This window comes from Manis javanica, chromosome 4 (genome assembly GCF_040802235.1).
Source record: "Manis javanica isolate MJ-LG chromosome 4, MJ_LKY, whole genome shotgun sequence".
NCBI classification, from domain to species: domain Eukaryota; kingdom Metazoa; phylum Chordata; class Mammalia; order Pholidota; family Manidae; genus Manis; species Manis javanica.
The window spans coordinates 17,012,465-17,027,727 of NC_133159.1; the positions used below are offsets into that span (position 1 = coordinate 17,012,465).

Consider the following 15,263-nt stretch of genomic DNA (forward strand, 5'->3'; position numbering starts at 1 on the left):
AAGTGCTGGGCATAGAAGCCACAGGGCATAAATCTGCAAAGAAGTAAAAAGCCAACCTTTTCAAACAATATGGCTTCTCTCTCACTTACCAACTTTACATCTCCCTATATGGCCCCGGAAGATGATTGGTTAGCCAGAGATGGGTAAGATTCCTCAAGGGAGGAACAACCTAAGACAGGCACAGTCTCAGGGGGGCCATCAGGTGAGAAATTGGGGATCAACAGTGGTGAGGCTTAGAACCTCACCCCCCCCCCCTGTTTTGAGAGAAATCTTCTGCATCCGTGGATGTTTTAATGCCCTTGTCTAGCTTGGATTAACACATAGTCTACAGGCACACACCTGATCATCTACAATTGCTCTCTTACAACACTAAACTATGTTTTCTACCTTTATCTTGCATCTACCTACCACTTCAGCATTTTATTAAAAATAAAAATAATAATAATAATAAAGGGAAAAATGTGGGATCCACATATAAATCAAGTATAAAAATCAAACGAATATTCATATTTGACCTGATTGTTTATAATTCATAATGCGTGATCAAAACCGAAAGTTTCTGTTATGAATGCCCTTGTACTGTTCACCATGTAAGAATTCGTTCACCATGTAAGAACTTGTTCATTATGCTTCAGAAGATTGGAGACTGACGCGAATTAGGCTTGAGGTGGATTAATGATTGTGCATTGAGCATTGACCCCCCTATACAGAATTTTATTGTTGTTAACAACCATTTGATCAATAAATATGAGAGATGCCCTCTCAAAAAAAAAAAAAAGACCCATCTATATGCAGCCTACAAGAGACTCACTTTGAACCCGAAGATATACACAGACTAAAAGTGAAGGGATGGAAAAAGATATTTCATACAACTAATAGGGAGAAAAAAGCAGGAGTTACAGTACTTGTATCAGACAAAATAGACTTCAAAAGAAAGAAAGTCATAAGAGACAAAGAAGGACATTACATAATGACTAAGGGGCCAATGCACCAAGAAGATATAACCATTCTAAGTATCTATGCACCCAACACCAGAACACCTACATATGTGAAATAAATACTAACTTAATTAAAAGGGGAAATAGAATGAATGCATTCATTCTAGGAGACTTCAACACTCCATTCACTCTGAAGGACAGATCAACCAGACAGAAAATAAGTAAGGACACAGAGGCACTGAACAACACATTAGAACAGATGGACCTAACAGACATCTACAGAACTCTACACCCAAAAGCAGCAGAATATGCATTCTTCTCAAGTGCACATGGAACATTTTCAAGAATAGATCATATACTAGGGCACAGAAAAAGCCTCAGTAAATTCAAAAAGATTGAAATTGTACCAACCAGTTTGAAGGTATGAAACTAGAAATAAATTATGCAAAGAAAATGAAAAATCCCACAAAAACATGGAGGCTTCACAACATGATGCTAAATAATCAATGAGTCAATGACCAAATAAAAACAGATCAAGCAATATATGGAGACAAATGACAACAATAATTAAAACACAACAAAATCTGAGGGACACAGTGAAGGCCGTGCTAAGAGGAAAGTATACTGCAATACAGGCCTACCTCAGGAAAAAATAACAATCCCATATGAACAATCTAAACTCACAATAATGAAACTAGAAAAAGAAGAACAAATGAGGCCCAAAGTCAGTAGAAGGAGGGACATAATAAAGATTAGAACAGAAATAAATAAAATCGAGAAGAATAAAACAATAAGAAAGAATCAATGAAAGCAAGAGCTGGTTCATTGAGAAAATAAACAAAATAGATAAACCCCTAGCCAGTCTTATCAAGAAAAAAAGAGAGTCTACACACATAAACAGAATCACAAGTGAGAAAGGAAAAATCACTATGGATACCACAGAAATACAAAGAATTATTACAGAATACTATGAAAAACTATATGCCAACAAACTGTATAACCTAGAAGAAATGAACAACTTTCTAGAAAAATACAACCTTCCAAGGCTGACCCAGAAAGAAACAGAAAATCTGAACAGACCAATTACCAGCAATGAAATTGAATTGGTAATCAAAAAGCTACCTAAGAACAAAATTCCTGGACAAGATGGCTTCACCGCTGAATTTTATCAAATATTTAGTGAAGACCTAACACCCATCGTCCTTAAAGTTTTCCAAAGAGTATAAGAGGGAATACTGCCAAACTCATTCTATGAGGCCAGCATCACTCTAATACCAAAACCAGGCAAAGACACCACAAAAAAAGAAAATTACAGACCAATACCCCTGATGAACATAGATGCAAAAATACTCAACAAAATATTAGCAAACCAAATTCAAAAATACATCAATAAGATCATCCATTATGATCAAGTAGGATTTATTCCAGGGTTGCAAGGATGGTACAACATTTGAAAATCCATCAACATCATCCACTACATCAACAAAAAGGACAAAAACCACATGATCATCTCCATAGATGCTGAAAAAGCATTGACAAAATTCAACATCCATTCATGATAAAAACTCTCAGCAAAATGGGAATAGAGGGCAAGTACCTCAACATAATAAAGGCCATATATGACAGACCCACAGCCAACATTATACTTAACAGTGAGAAGCTGAAAGCTTTTCCTTTAAGATCAGGAACAAAACAAGGATGCCCACTCTCCCCACTTCTATTCAACATAGTACTGGAGGTCCTAGCCACAGCAATCGGACAACACAAAAAAATAAAAGGCATCCAGATTGGCAAGGAAGAAGTTAAACTGTCATGTTTGCAGATGACATGATATTGCACATAAAAAACCCTAAAGAATCCACTCCAAAACTACTAGATCTAATATCTAAATTCAGCAAAGTTGCAAGATACAAAATTAATACACAGAAATCTGTTGCATTCCTCTACATTAACAATGAACCAGCAGAAAGAGAAATCAGGAAAACAATTCCATTCACAATTGCATCAAAAAAGAATAAAATACCTAAAAATAAACTTAACCAAGGAAGTAGAAGACCTATACTCTGAAAACTACAAGACCCTCATGAGAGAAATTAAAGAAGATACCAATAAATGGAAACACATCCCGTGCTCATGGATAGGAAGAATTAATATTGTCAAAATGGCCATCATGCCTAAAGCTATCTACAGATTCAATGCAATCCCTATCAAAATACCAACAGCATTCTTCAACAAACTAGAGCAAATCATTCTAAAATTCATATAGAATGACAAAAGACCCCAAATAGCCAAAGCAATCCTGAGAAGGAAGAAGATAATGCAGGGGAGATAATGCTCCCCACCTTCAAGCTCTACTACAAAGCCACAGTAATCAAGACAATTTGGTACTGACACAAGAACAGAACCATAGACCAATGGAACAGACTAGAGAGCCCTGATATAAGCCCAGCTATATATGGTCAATTAATATATGATAAAGGAGCCATGGACATACAATGGGGAAATGACAGCCTCTTCAACAACTGGTGTTGGCAAAACTGGGCAGCTACATAGAAGAGAATGAAACTGGATTATTGTTTAACCCCATACACAGAAATAAACTCAAAATGGATCAAAGACCTGAATGTAAATCATGAAACCATAAAACTCTTAGAAGACAACATAGGCAAAAATCTCCTGAATATAAGCAGGAGCAACTTCTTCCTGAATGCATCTCCTCAAGCAAGGGAAACAAAAGCAAAAATAAATACATGGGACTACATCAAACTAAAAAGTTTCTGTATGGCAAAGGACACCATCAACAGAACAAAAAGGCATCCTACAGTATGGGAGAATATATTTGAAAATGACATATCTGACAAGGGGTTAACATCCAAAATATATAAAGAACTCACACACCTGAACACCCAAAAAGCAAATAACCCAATTAAAAAATGGGCAGAGGCTATTGAGAGACAATTCTCCAAAGAAGAAATTCAGATGGCCAACATACACATGGAAAGATGCTCCACATCACTAATCGTCAGGGAAATGCAAATTAAAACCACAATGAGATATCACCTCACATTAAGGTGATATCTTACATCCTCACAGTAAGGATGGCCAGCGTCAAAAAGACTAGGAACAAAAAATACTGGTGAGGATGCAGAGAAAGGGGAACCCTCCTACACTGCTGGCAGGAATGTAAATTAGTTCAACCATTGTGGAAAGCAATATGGAGGTTCCTCAAAAAACTGAAAATAGAAATGCCATTTGACCCAGAATCCCCGTCCTTGGAATTTACCCAAAGAATACAACTTCTCAGACTCAAAAAGACATATGCACCCCTATGTTTATTGGAGCACTATTTACAATAGCCAAGATATGGAAGCAACTTAAGTGTCCATCAGTAGATGAATGGACAAAGAAGATGTGGTACATATACACAATGGAATACTATTCAGCCATAAGAAAAAAACAAATCCTACCATTTACAACAGCATGGATGGAGCTGGAGGATATTATGCTCAGTGAAATAAGCCAGGCGGAGAAAGACAAGTGCCAAATGATTTCCCTCATTTGTGGAGTATAACAATGAAGCAAAACTGAAGGAACAAAATAGCAGCAGACTCACAGACTCCAAAAAGGGACCAGTGATTACCAAAGGGGAGGGGTGTGGGAGGGTGGGTTGGGAGGGAGGGAGATGGGGATTGAGGGGTATTATGTTTAGTACACATGGTGTGGGGGATCACGGGAAAAACAGTGTAGCACAGAGAAGGCAAACAGTGAATCTGTGGCATCTTACTACACTGATGGACAGTCACTGCAATGGGGTATGGGTGGGGACTTGATAATATGGGTAAGTGTAGTAACCACATTGTTTTTTCATGTGAAACCTTCATAAGAGTGTATATCAATAATACCTTAATAAAAAATTTAAAAAAAAAAGAAATAGACCCAGAAATATAGGTTGGTTACCACAGGGAGGGGGTTGCGGAGGGGTTAGGTGAGAAAGGTGAAGGGTATGAAGAGGTACAAACTGCAAGTTGTAAAATAAGCTAGTCATAGGAATGCAAGTGCAACAGAGAGAGTATAACGAATAATATTATAATATCTCTATGGTAATGGGGTAACTATATTTACAGTGGCAAGAATCTAGTAATGTATATAGTTTTGAATCACTATGTTGTACATATGAAATCAATATAATACTGTATATCAACTTTATTCCAATTTAAAAAAAAGAATTATAACAGCAGAAAGGGTAAGATAAGTGATTCCAGGGGAAGAAACCATGTGAGCAAAAATGTGGATGCATTTGGGGATTGCCAGTCACCTGATGATTTTAGGTAAGGCACCAAAAGACCTTAAGTCACATAGAATCCTACAGTGAGGTAGTGATTTCCTTCCCAGTTCCCTTATGGAGAAAAGTCTCAGCTTGGTGCTAGCATCTCTTTCAAACTCTAACACTTGCTGATCTCCCTTTTTAACCCCAAATTCACAGGCTCAGATCCTTCAGTGATCAACCAAGCTCTGGTTGGCACTTAATAATATCACTTGTTATTATTGTCTTTTTTTGACAATTGTGTTCTAGTTCAGGCAAATGGTACTGTTTTTTAATTTACAGATAAAGTTCATATTTTTATTATTATTTTCCTTTACAGATAAGTATATTGAAGCAAGGAATAGTTGATTTAAAACGACAATACTGAGTTAAACGTTCAGGTGGCTCCTCGTTATGGCCAGAATCACGAAGATGGCACACTAACGACTGATGTTTAGGAGACTCGGGTATGGAGTGTAAAGCATTGGGGGGGTGAGTAAAAGAACCAAAAAATGGAAAGGAGGTCAGATCATGGAGGGTGTGAGTGTGGCTTTTATTCTGTCAATCATGGCAAGGAATACGCCCAGCAGCATGCTTGGCAGGGTGCGCTCTGGCCTCTGAGCACAGGGTGAGGGGAGACAAGAAGCTGCAACAGCCCTGGGGAGGCCGTTGTAAGACTCAGGGTGAACAGGGATCGTGGTCTAGACATGGGTGGAGGTGGCCCAGCTGAGAGGAGGGGCTGGGTGCCAGAGCTCCTGTCAGGCGGTGTCATAGACCTGGTGAGCACGGCTTTCTTTTCCAGAGGTGCCCAACCTTTCAGCCTCCAGTTCTCCTCTCTAGTGTGATTTATGAAGAAAATTCAATAATCTCTGACTGGGTTTTACTGAGTAAAGGTAACAACAGAGGAGGCCAGCCCACCCCAGTCTCTCTGACCTCAGCAGGGGGAATTGGTAGTGCAATCAGAAATGAAGTCCTTAGTGGATTCCTGCCTCTTCCTTCTGTGTTTGCGAAATGTCAGCTGTCGGCTGAACCTCCCACGGCGATTCATTCTATTCCATATAATGACATCTGATTTTCTAAGACTTTCAGCTTCATTTCACTGAACAAAAGCCGTTCAAGGATCTTGTCCTGGAGGGCAAAGCAGGCGTGCAGTCTCTTGACTTCTGTCATGCTCGTGATGTTGCCGTTGGGTTTGGCTTTGGGAACCTTTGGTTTATCTGCCTCTTCCTGAACTCACCATCACAGAAAGAGGAAAAGTTGGTTAATGATATCCCCTCCCATGCCAGGTGATTTATCAACATCATCTTAATCAGTTGTCATGAGCAGCCTGAAAGGAGAGCATCTTTGCCCATCTTGTGGGTAAGAAAATTAGAGCCCCGTGGAGGAAGGTCCCTTTCTCAGCAGCATCCAGCCTGCATGAGAGCCCTCGACTGCCAGGACCCACAGTTGCCTTTGGTTCAGAGGAAGAAATGAAATGGCCCACTTATCTGCACTCACAAAGGCCATAAAACCCTTAACCCAATGTCTCTGTCTCCAGAGTTTGTCTCTCAGAGACCTCCTTTGTCAGGTCCCAGAAAATCTCCAGCTGCCAAGTCAGTGTTCTCATGATTATCTCTGTACTCCTCCTCTGCCTCCCACACAGTTAATAATAACACTTCATTTTTTTTTCTTTTTGGATTCAGCTACAAATGTCTGATCTTTAAAATCATTTAAGAATTTAATATTTCAGACATGCAAAAAAGTAAATATTGTAACAAATGCCCATGTTCCCACACCCACTTAAGGAATAAAATATCACAAATGTGATTGGAGTCCCCTGTAGATCCCTCTTCTAGGTATTCCTCTCCCCTCCCTGAACCTCATCTCAACTGCAGTCCTGAGTTTGGCATTTGTTTTTTCCATTCATTTCTTTATACCAGTGGCTCTCAATGGGTGGGTATTTTGCCCTCCTCAAGGGGCATTTGGCAATGTCTGCTGACATTTTTGGTTATTATAAGGGGGTGAGGGTGCTTTCCTAAGGATTCTGGTAAACATCCAACATGCACAGGATACTCCCTCGCAACCAATAATTATCCCATCCAGTGTCAGTTGTGCCAGGTTGAGAAATCCTGCCTCAGAATACTTTCATATGTATCCATAAACAAGGCAGGATACTGTTTTGCATGTTTTTAAATTTTATATAGAAGATGTCATAACATAGGTACATTTCTGCTGTGTTCATTATCCTATTTTAGAGCTGTATCTATATCTGCGTTACACATATACCTTTAGTTTATCCATTTAAATTTTTTTCCACTTTTAAGTCATTGTTATTGTTGCCAAAGCATGTTGACATCAGACATGAAATAGAAGAGTCTGGGATGGTCCCTATTTTTCAGCAGAGGGAAATGAGGTCTTGTGTAGGAAGAATGCTTTGTCATCTGTCACCCCAGAGGGAGCTGCAGAGTGGGGACCTAGACCAGGGGTCATGGGTTCCTCAGTCTCACCCCATTCTCCTGACATCTTCCCTGTCTGCCACCCCAATCTAGCTGTAAATTCCCCATCAAACCCAGCTGAAGCCAGGGCCCCTCTTGCTCACCTGCTGGGACTCTGGTGGGGTGGGCTTGAGTTCACAGTTGACCAGCCAGTTGCTAAGCAACAACAGAAGGAATAAGAACCCAACAAGGCTGCCTTATAGCCGATCAGCCAAGCCACCAATGCTCCTATGGTACCTGAGGAAGCAATTAACCCATAGATATTCCTAAAAAGAGGCATTAGTTCCCTCAGCATTATGGCTTAGAGGCACCCAGGCCCTGAGACTCTGCCTCAGTGCCCCATCTCAGAGATTTGCCCTCCGTGACAGAAGTCACAGCTGCCCCTTCCTCTGAGTCATAACCAGCCCCACCTCCCCCAGCTGCCGCATAACAATATTAGACACTCCTATGTCTGAAGTAGCTACTGTGTGCCAGACTTTAACAGGCACTTTGCAAGCATAATCTCATGATGTCCTCACAACAGCCAGGTGATGTAGGCCTTAGGTGACATAGGACTTCATTCCTTCAATAGTACTTCTGGGCCTAACCACTGGGAATAAAATGGCTGGCAATATAGAGCCCCTACCCTCATAGTGAAGGAGATTGTGAAGAAAAATTACTCAAAATTTGGGAGGAAGACAAAAAGATTACCGTGAGCTCAAAGTCAAACTAGAATATTGTCGAACTGGTCCACCTGTTGACCACTTGATGCTTTAAGTGAAGATAACTTTGTTTGACTTACTGTTTAATATTGATTAAGGTCCTGACTCTGGAAAGTCAGATGCCAAAAAGTCAGGTAAGTAGATAAGTTGCTCCAGCAATTCCTCTTCTGGGTATATATCCAAAAGAACTGAAAGCAGGATCTTGAAGAGGTATTTGTGCACCCATGCTCACAGCAGCATTACACAATAGCCAAAAGGTGGAAGCAACCCAAAAACCCATCAAGAGATGAATGGATAAACAAAATATTGTATGTACATACAATGGAATTATATAGCTTTAAAAAAGGAAGGAAATTATGAAACATGCTACAACATGGATGAACTTTGAGTAGATTATGCTAAGTGAATGAAGGAGGACAGTGTGTGTGTGTATGTGTGTGCACATGTGCACATTCCAAAACAAATCTTTTTTAACAAATAAAAAATGCTGATGTTAAGTTCTTATTTGGCCACAAAAATAGAATAATAATAAAACCAAGATAACTCTTAAATATGATTAGGATGATAAATTTTATGTTATGCATATTTTACCACAATTTTTAAAAAGTGAAAGCTATTTCTGGAAAAAGATGGGTAGGTTGCACATGATTATATTTTGCATATAGATACAAATGAGTTCTGTTTGATAGAAAGGATAACCCCACTGTTTAGTTTTATGGCCTTGTAGAACATTATCCAATTTTTTCTTATAGAACTTTGCCATCTTATTCCTGCATTCTGTTTTACTGCAGTCAGTTTCTCATATTTTCCTTTGAACCAACTTTAGCATCATGCTGCTTGTCTCAAAAGAGAGTTAAATAAATCTTTGACATATGCTCGATATTTTGTATGAGAGTTCTTTACATTCAAATAGCAATTTTAATGGCCATCAGGTATATTCAATTAGTTGCCACTTGGGGCTTTGGATTAGTTCTCCTTAATTGTTATTACCTATAACCTGAGATAAACAGCATTAAAGTTAAACCCTTGTATGTATACTTAAATATTTCCCTATGTTTTACTGAAACCAGGACTGCTTGGTCAAAGGATATACATAATTTAAAATCAAATTTTAAGTTTTATTAAATTAATAAATGTGCAAAAAAGTCAGAACTACAGGATTGAAAATAAACAAGTTTCAATCTCCTATCTTACCCCCTCCCTCAAATTATACAACTCAGATAACCAATCCCAGCTTTTTCAGCTGTTTCTTCTGGTATTTATTTTGATATATCTTATAGTATGTTTATGGTGTTATTTCTTGATTTATTTTCACATTATGTATTATATTTTTATGATGGAAGATGAGGACTTAACCTCCTATGCAGAACCTTCCCCATTCCCACTTCATCCCTCCTTCCAGAAACCTCTTATCCCTCTCCTCCACAAATTTTCTCTTTTCTCCATTCTCTCAAAATAATTCTATCACTTTGGTTAAAACAGTATTCATTGCTTACGTTGTTAGGGCCATGTCAATGGAGGTCACAGCTGAGCCGTATGTTGTACTATGATTACACTTTCTTGAATAGCTTCTAGTTTTCCTGGACTTGACTGCCTCTTTTTTTTCTGTTTGTTTAGCTTTAAAAAAGCAAAAATTCAACTTGAATGAAGTACAATTGACATAAAATAAAACATACTTATTTTACATGTAGAGTACAATGAGTTTTGGCTAATATATACACCACCGCCATCAAGATATAAAAATTTCCGTCACCCCCAGGAGGTTCCCCACTGCTCTTTTGCAGTTAACCCCTTACCCTTGTCCAGGCAACTCTATAATTAGAGATTAGTTTTACCAGTTCTTGAATTTCATGTAAATGGAATCATTTTTTAAAAATACTTTGAAGAGACAGACATGTAAAAAACCAATTACAGTTCTGTGTAATGTGGAAATAAACCTGAAGAACACAAAGCCTCTGTGTTGGGTCAGTGAAGGATTCCTTCAGAAATTAAAAGAATAAACTGCCTCCACCATCATCAGTATTAGAAAGAATTACCCCGGAATAGAAAGCCGTGTTATGTATGGAGCTGGAGAGGGAAGGACGACATAGGGAGTGGGAGGAGGTCCACACACAAGGGAGGGCACAACAGCCCTGGAGGCAAAACCAATACAGTTTGGACTCAAACCTGAATTTAACTTCTATTTTATTCCCACGAAACTCATTTGCTCCCCCAAATTAACCCCAGTCCAAGCAGGCCAATTATAAATAAATGAGATGATTTATCATTTACATTTCAGTGTTTTCCCCTCTCTAGACTGTAAGCTCTTTGAAAGAAAGAACTACATACTTAAACCCTTGTCACATAGCGTGCGTTAATGGATATTGGTTAAATTGACGAGCCGGTAAGTGAATGAATGAGTGAATGTATGAATGAATGAATTTATGAATCCACGCAAGTCCCTGGATGAAACGCAAGTCGCCCTTGGAGGTGCAGTCTGGCCCAGAAGCCCTACGACCGGGATAGTGCCGGGACCGACTCCAAAAACCAAGGAGACTCTCTAGGAAAGCATCGCGCTCTTTGCCATGGCGCCACTCTAGCCCCAAGGACGCCGCTCTATGGCAGCGAGGGAGGGTGGGGCCGCAGGCGTCTCGGGCCTTTTTGTCCGGCGCGGCGGGAGCGCGCTTAACGCGTGCGTACTCGACGGCTGCTGGCAGCGCGCGGACTGCGTGAAGTGCGGCGAGGCTAGGTGGCTCCGGACTCACGGACCGACAGGGCGAGCGGCCCCTACGGCCGTCGGCGGCCAGGAGGCCGGAGATGTTGTCTGGGAAGAAGGCAGCAGCCGCGGCGGCGGCGGCGGCGGCTGCTGCGGCGGCCGGGACCGAGGCCGGCCCTGGGGCAGCGGGCGGCGCGGAGAACGGCTCAGAGGTGGCCGCGCCGCCTGCGGGCCTGTCGGGCCCTGCCGAGGCTGGGCCGGGGGCGGCCGGAGAGCGCACTCCCCGAAAGAAGGAGCCTCCGCGGGCCTCGCCGCCTGGGAGCCTCGCCGAGCCGCCCGGGTCCGCCGGGCCTCAAGCCGGGCCTACCGTCGTGGCCGGGTCAGTTACCCCCATGGAAACGGGAATCGCAGAGACTCCGGAGGGACGACGGACCAGCCGGCGCAAGCGGGCGAAGGTGAGCCCCGACCCCCTCCTTCAAACCACAGATCCGGTGCCTCGCTTCCTCGAGGTGTCCAGCCCCCAAACCTCCTCCTCTCTTTCCCCGGCCTTGAACCCTGCGCCCACCCAGACGGCCGCAGTCAGTCGTATCCCCACCCCGTCACCTCACCAGCCGAGTGGGTGGGGCGAAAGAGGCGACGGTCCTTGCCGGTGTTCAGTGTGGTCTTTGTGCTGGGACCGGGCCGTCCTGGGAATGGGGTTTTGATATAAGGGGTATTTTACTCATTACATTTTGTACACTTTTTCATTTTCTTGACCGGAAAAAATGACTCCCTGACGTAGAGTTATGGTTGGCGTTGCTGGAGACATAGCACTTGTTTGTTCACAAATGTATCTGAGTGCTGCTCAGCAGTATTTATGGAGTTTCAACTGGGAGCATATTGGGGATGTTGGGTGATGCTAACGGAATTGCCTTAGCCCTGGAGACGTAAAAGAAAGGAACGTTTTTTTTTTTAACCCTTGCAGTCCGCTGGGAGTTTTCCTTTTATCCTCTCCGCAATCTTTTGACAGATTTTTACAGATGAGAAAGCTAACTAAAAGGGTTGATATCAGTTAGTCAAAGTGCAGATATATGGGAAGAAGAAGATTTATCACAGAACAGTAAATACAGACGAAAGCTGCCTCACTAATCTGGGTACCAGATGCTGTGTTCAGAGCGTCACCAAAATTTTATTTTTGCTAAACACCACTATGCAGGTATTGTTAGGCCCATTTAAGGAATGAGCAAACTGAGGCACACTTGCCTAAGTTCAAGCAGCTTGCCTATGTCACATAGCTGAGTAAGTGGTGGAACCAGAACGTAAGCTCTCCACTTCCGTTGTGATACGATACCATAAGCTTCTGAAAACGAAGGACCACATGGAACACCAGCAGTGTGCTGGGCACTGGGGCAGTAGTCTTAGGGTTCAGACTTTAAACGTGGATCTTTTCATGGTCCAGTTGAGAAAACCGGAAACATACGTACATGTCATTTTTAAATAAGTAAATATTTTAAATCGTGTGATGTGATTTATATACTTTATGCATATACAGATTTTCTATCTGCATATAATGTTTTACTAGGTATATCAAGGTAGTGTGTATAAGGATCTTCTTGAGATGAACAGTACCCAGACTAAGGCCCCTCAGATCCAGCTACCCACTTAGGGATTTCTTTCCAAGAACAAATACCTTGTGCTAACTAAGAGGAAAGGCTTTTGGGGACTTCTACCAAACATGGGTTAGAAAATCATAGAGGTTACAACTTCCATCTTTCAGAAGTGATACAGAAGCAGAAGCCCAGAATGGTTTTATTTTACCATTTTAATACAAAGTGTGGCCAGAAACCATGTTGATAAGCTGTTTTTTAAAAATGGGGTATATTGGGATAATTCACATATACCATTAAATTTACCACTTTTAAGCATATGATTCAGCGATTTTTAACATTCACAAAATTGTGCAACCAAAACCACACTCAATTTTAGGGCATTTCCATTACCTCCAAAAGACATCTGTATCATTGACAGCCACTCTTCATTTTCCCCCAACCCTTCCTTGGCAACCTCTAAACTCCTTTCTGTTTCCATGGATTTGCTCCTTCTAGACATTTTATGTAAATGGAATCATGTAGCAAAGGCATTTTGCACCCTGCTTTAGCGTGTTTTCAAAGATGCCTTACTTCCATTCAGTACTTGATAACTCTGGTGTAATAATATCTGGATATACCACATTTTGTTTATCCAGTCATCATTTGATGGACATTGGTTTGTTTCCACTTCTTGGCTATTACAAATAATGCTGCTATGAGCATTTATTAAAAAATGTTTGTCTGAACATGTTTTCAGTTCTCTTAGGTATATAGATAGGAGTGGAATTGCAGAGTCATATGGTATGTCTGTGTTTAACTCTCTGAGGAACTGCCAGTTTTCCATAGCAACTTTATCATTTTACATTTCCACTGGCATTGTATGAGGGTTCCAGTTTCTCCATGTTCTTGTCAACACTTGATACTGTCTTTTTATTAAAGATGTGGATGTGAAGTGGTATCATTGTGATTTTGGTATGTATTACCCTGATTCTTAATGATGTTGGGCGTCTTTTCTTGTGCTTATTGACCATTTGTATATCCTCTTTGGTGAATGTCTTCTCAAATCATTGGCTCATTTTTAAAGTGGGTTATTTACCTTTTTTATTGAAGTATAGTTGTATGATACTATATTTGTTTCAGGTGCACAACATAGTGATTTAACAGTTATATATATTATGAAATGCTCACCACAATTAGGCATACTTACCATTTGTCACCATACAAAGTTATTACAATATTGTGGACTATTTTCTCTAGACTTTACTTTTCATCCTTGTTACTTTTATTTATTTTATAATTGGAAGTCTGTACCTTTTATGCCCTTCATCTGTTTTGCACATCCACATCTTTCCCCTCTGACAGCTACCAGTCACTAATTCTGTGAAAAATATCATTTCTATTTTGATAGGGATAGTGTTGAATCCCTGTTCTCTGTATTTATGAGTATTTCTGTTTTGTTCATTTGTTGTGTTTCTTAGATTCCACATGCAATCATATGGTGTTTGTCTTTTTCTGTCTGATTTATTTCACTCAGCATAATACCCTCTAGGTCGTTCATGTTATCACAAATGGCAAGATTTCATTATTTTTTCTGGCTGAGTAATACTCCATACACGTGTGTATACCACATCTTTTTTATCCATTCATCTGTTCGATGGATAATTACTTTGCTTCCATATACTGGCTATTATAAATAATACAGCAGTAAACATACGGGTATGTATATCTTTTTGAATTAGTGTTTTTGTTTTTCTTCAGGTGAATACCCAGGAGTGGAATTACTGTTTCATATGCTATTCCTATTTTCAATTTTTTGAGGAACCTACGTACTGTTTTCTGTAGTAGCTGGATCAGCTTACATTCCCACCAACTGCACGAGGGTTCCCTTTTCTCCACATCCTCACCAACACTTGTTATTTCTTGTATTTTTGATACTTGCTCTTCTGACTGGTGTGAGGTGATACCTCATTGTGGCTTTGGTTTTAATTTCCAGGTGATTTGTGATGTTAAGCATCTTTTCATGTGTCTATGGGCCATCTGTATGTCTTTCTTTGGAAAAAATGTCTGTTCAGGTTCTCTGCCCATTTTTTTTTTGAAAGGGCATCTCTCATATTTATTGATCAAATAAAATTCTGTATAGGGGACTCAATGCACAATCATTAATCAACCCCAAGCCTAATTCTCAACAGTCTCCAATCTTCTGAAGCATAGCGAACAAGTTCTTACATGGTGAGCAAGTTCTTACATAGTGAATAAGTTCTTACATGGTGAACAGTGCAAGGGCAGTCATATCACAGAAACTTTGGTTTTGATCACGCATCATGAACTATCAACAATCAGGTCAAATATGATTATTCGTTTGATTTTTATACTTGATTTGCATGTGAATCCCACATTTCTCCCTTATTATTGTTATTATTATTATTATTATTATTAAAATGCTGAAGTGGTAGGTAGATGCAAGATAAAGGTAGAAAACGTAGTTTAGTGCTGTAAGAGGGCAAATGTAGATGATCAGATGTGTGCCTATAGACTAAGTATTAATCCAAGCTAGACAAGGGCAACAAAACCTCCATGGATGCAG

At 40.3% G+C, this 15,263-nt stretch overlaps 2 protein-coding genes across 3 annotated transcripts in view; one reads left to right on the forward strand and one right to left on the reverse strand.

Annotated features, from left to right (window-relative positions):
• Window positions 1-5,563: 5,563 nt before the first annotated feature.
• On the reverse strand, window positions 5,564-8,066 carry TEX46 (testis expressed 46). The gene is given in 4 exon segments (XM_017650499.3): window positions 5,564-6,306; window positions 6,309-6,468; window positions 7,820-7,908; window positions 7,911-8,066. Coding segments are annotated over 4 exon segments (480 nt in total). The 5' UTR covers window positions 8,011-8,066; the 3' UTR covers window positions 5,564-6,175.
• Window positions 8,067-11,057: 2,991 nt separating this feature from the next.
• The window catches only part of KDM1A (lysine demethylase 1A), a 60,425-nt gene continuing 56,219 nt past the window's right edge, over window positions 11,058-15,263 (forward strand). For both annotated transcript variants that reach the window (XM_037017978.2, XM_037017980.2), the window contains exon 1: window positions 11,058-11,566. In XM_037017978.2, coding sequence (XP_036873873.1) covers window positions 11,213-11,566 — 354 coding nt within the window. In that variant the 5' untranslated portion in view covers window positions 11,058-11,212. The remainder of the gene's footprint in view (window positions 11,567-15,263) is intronic.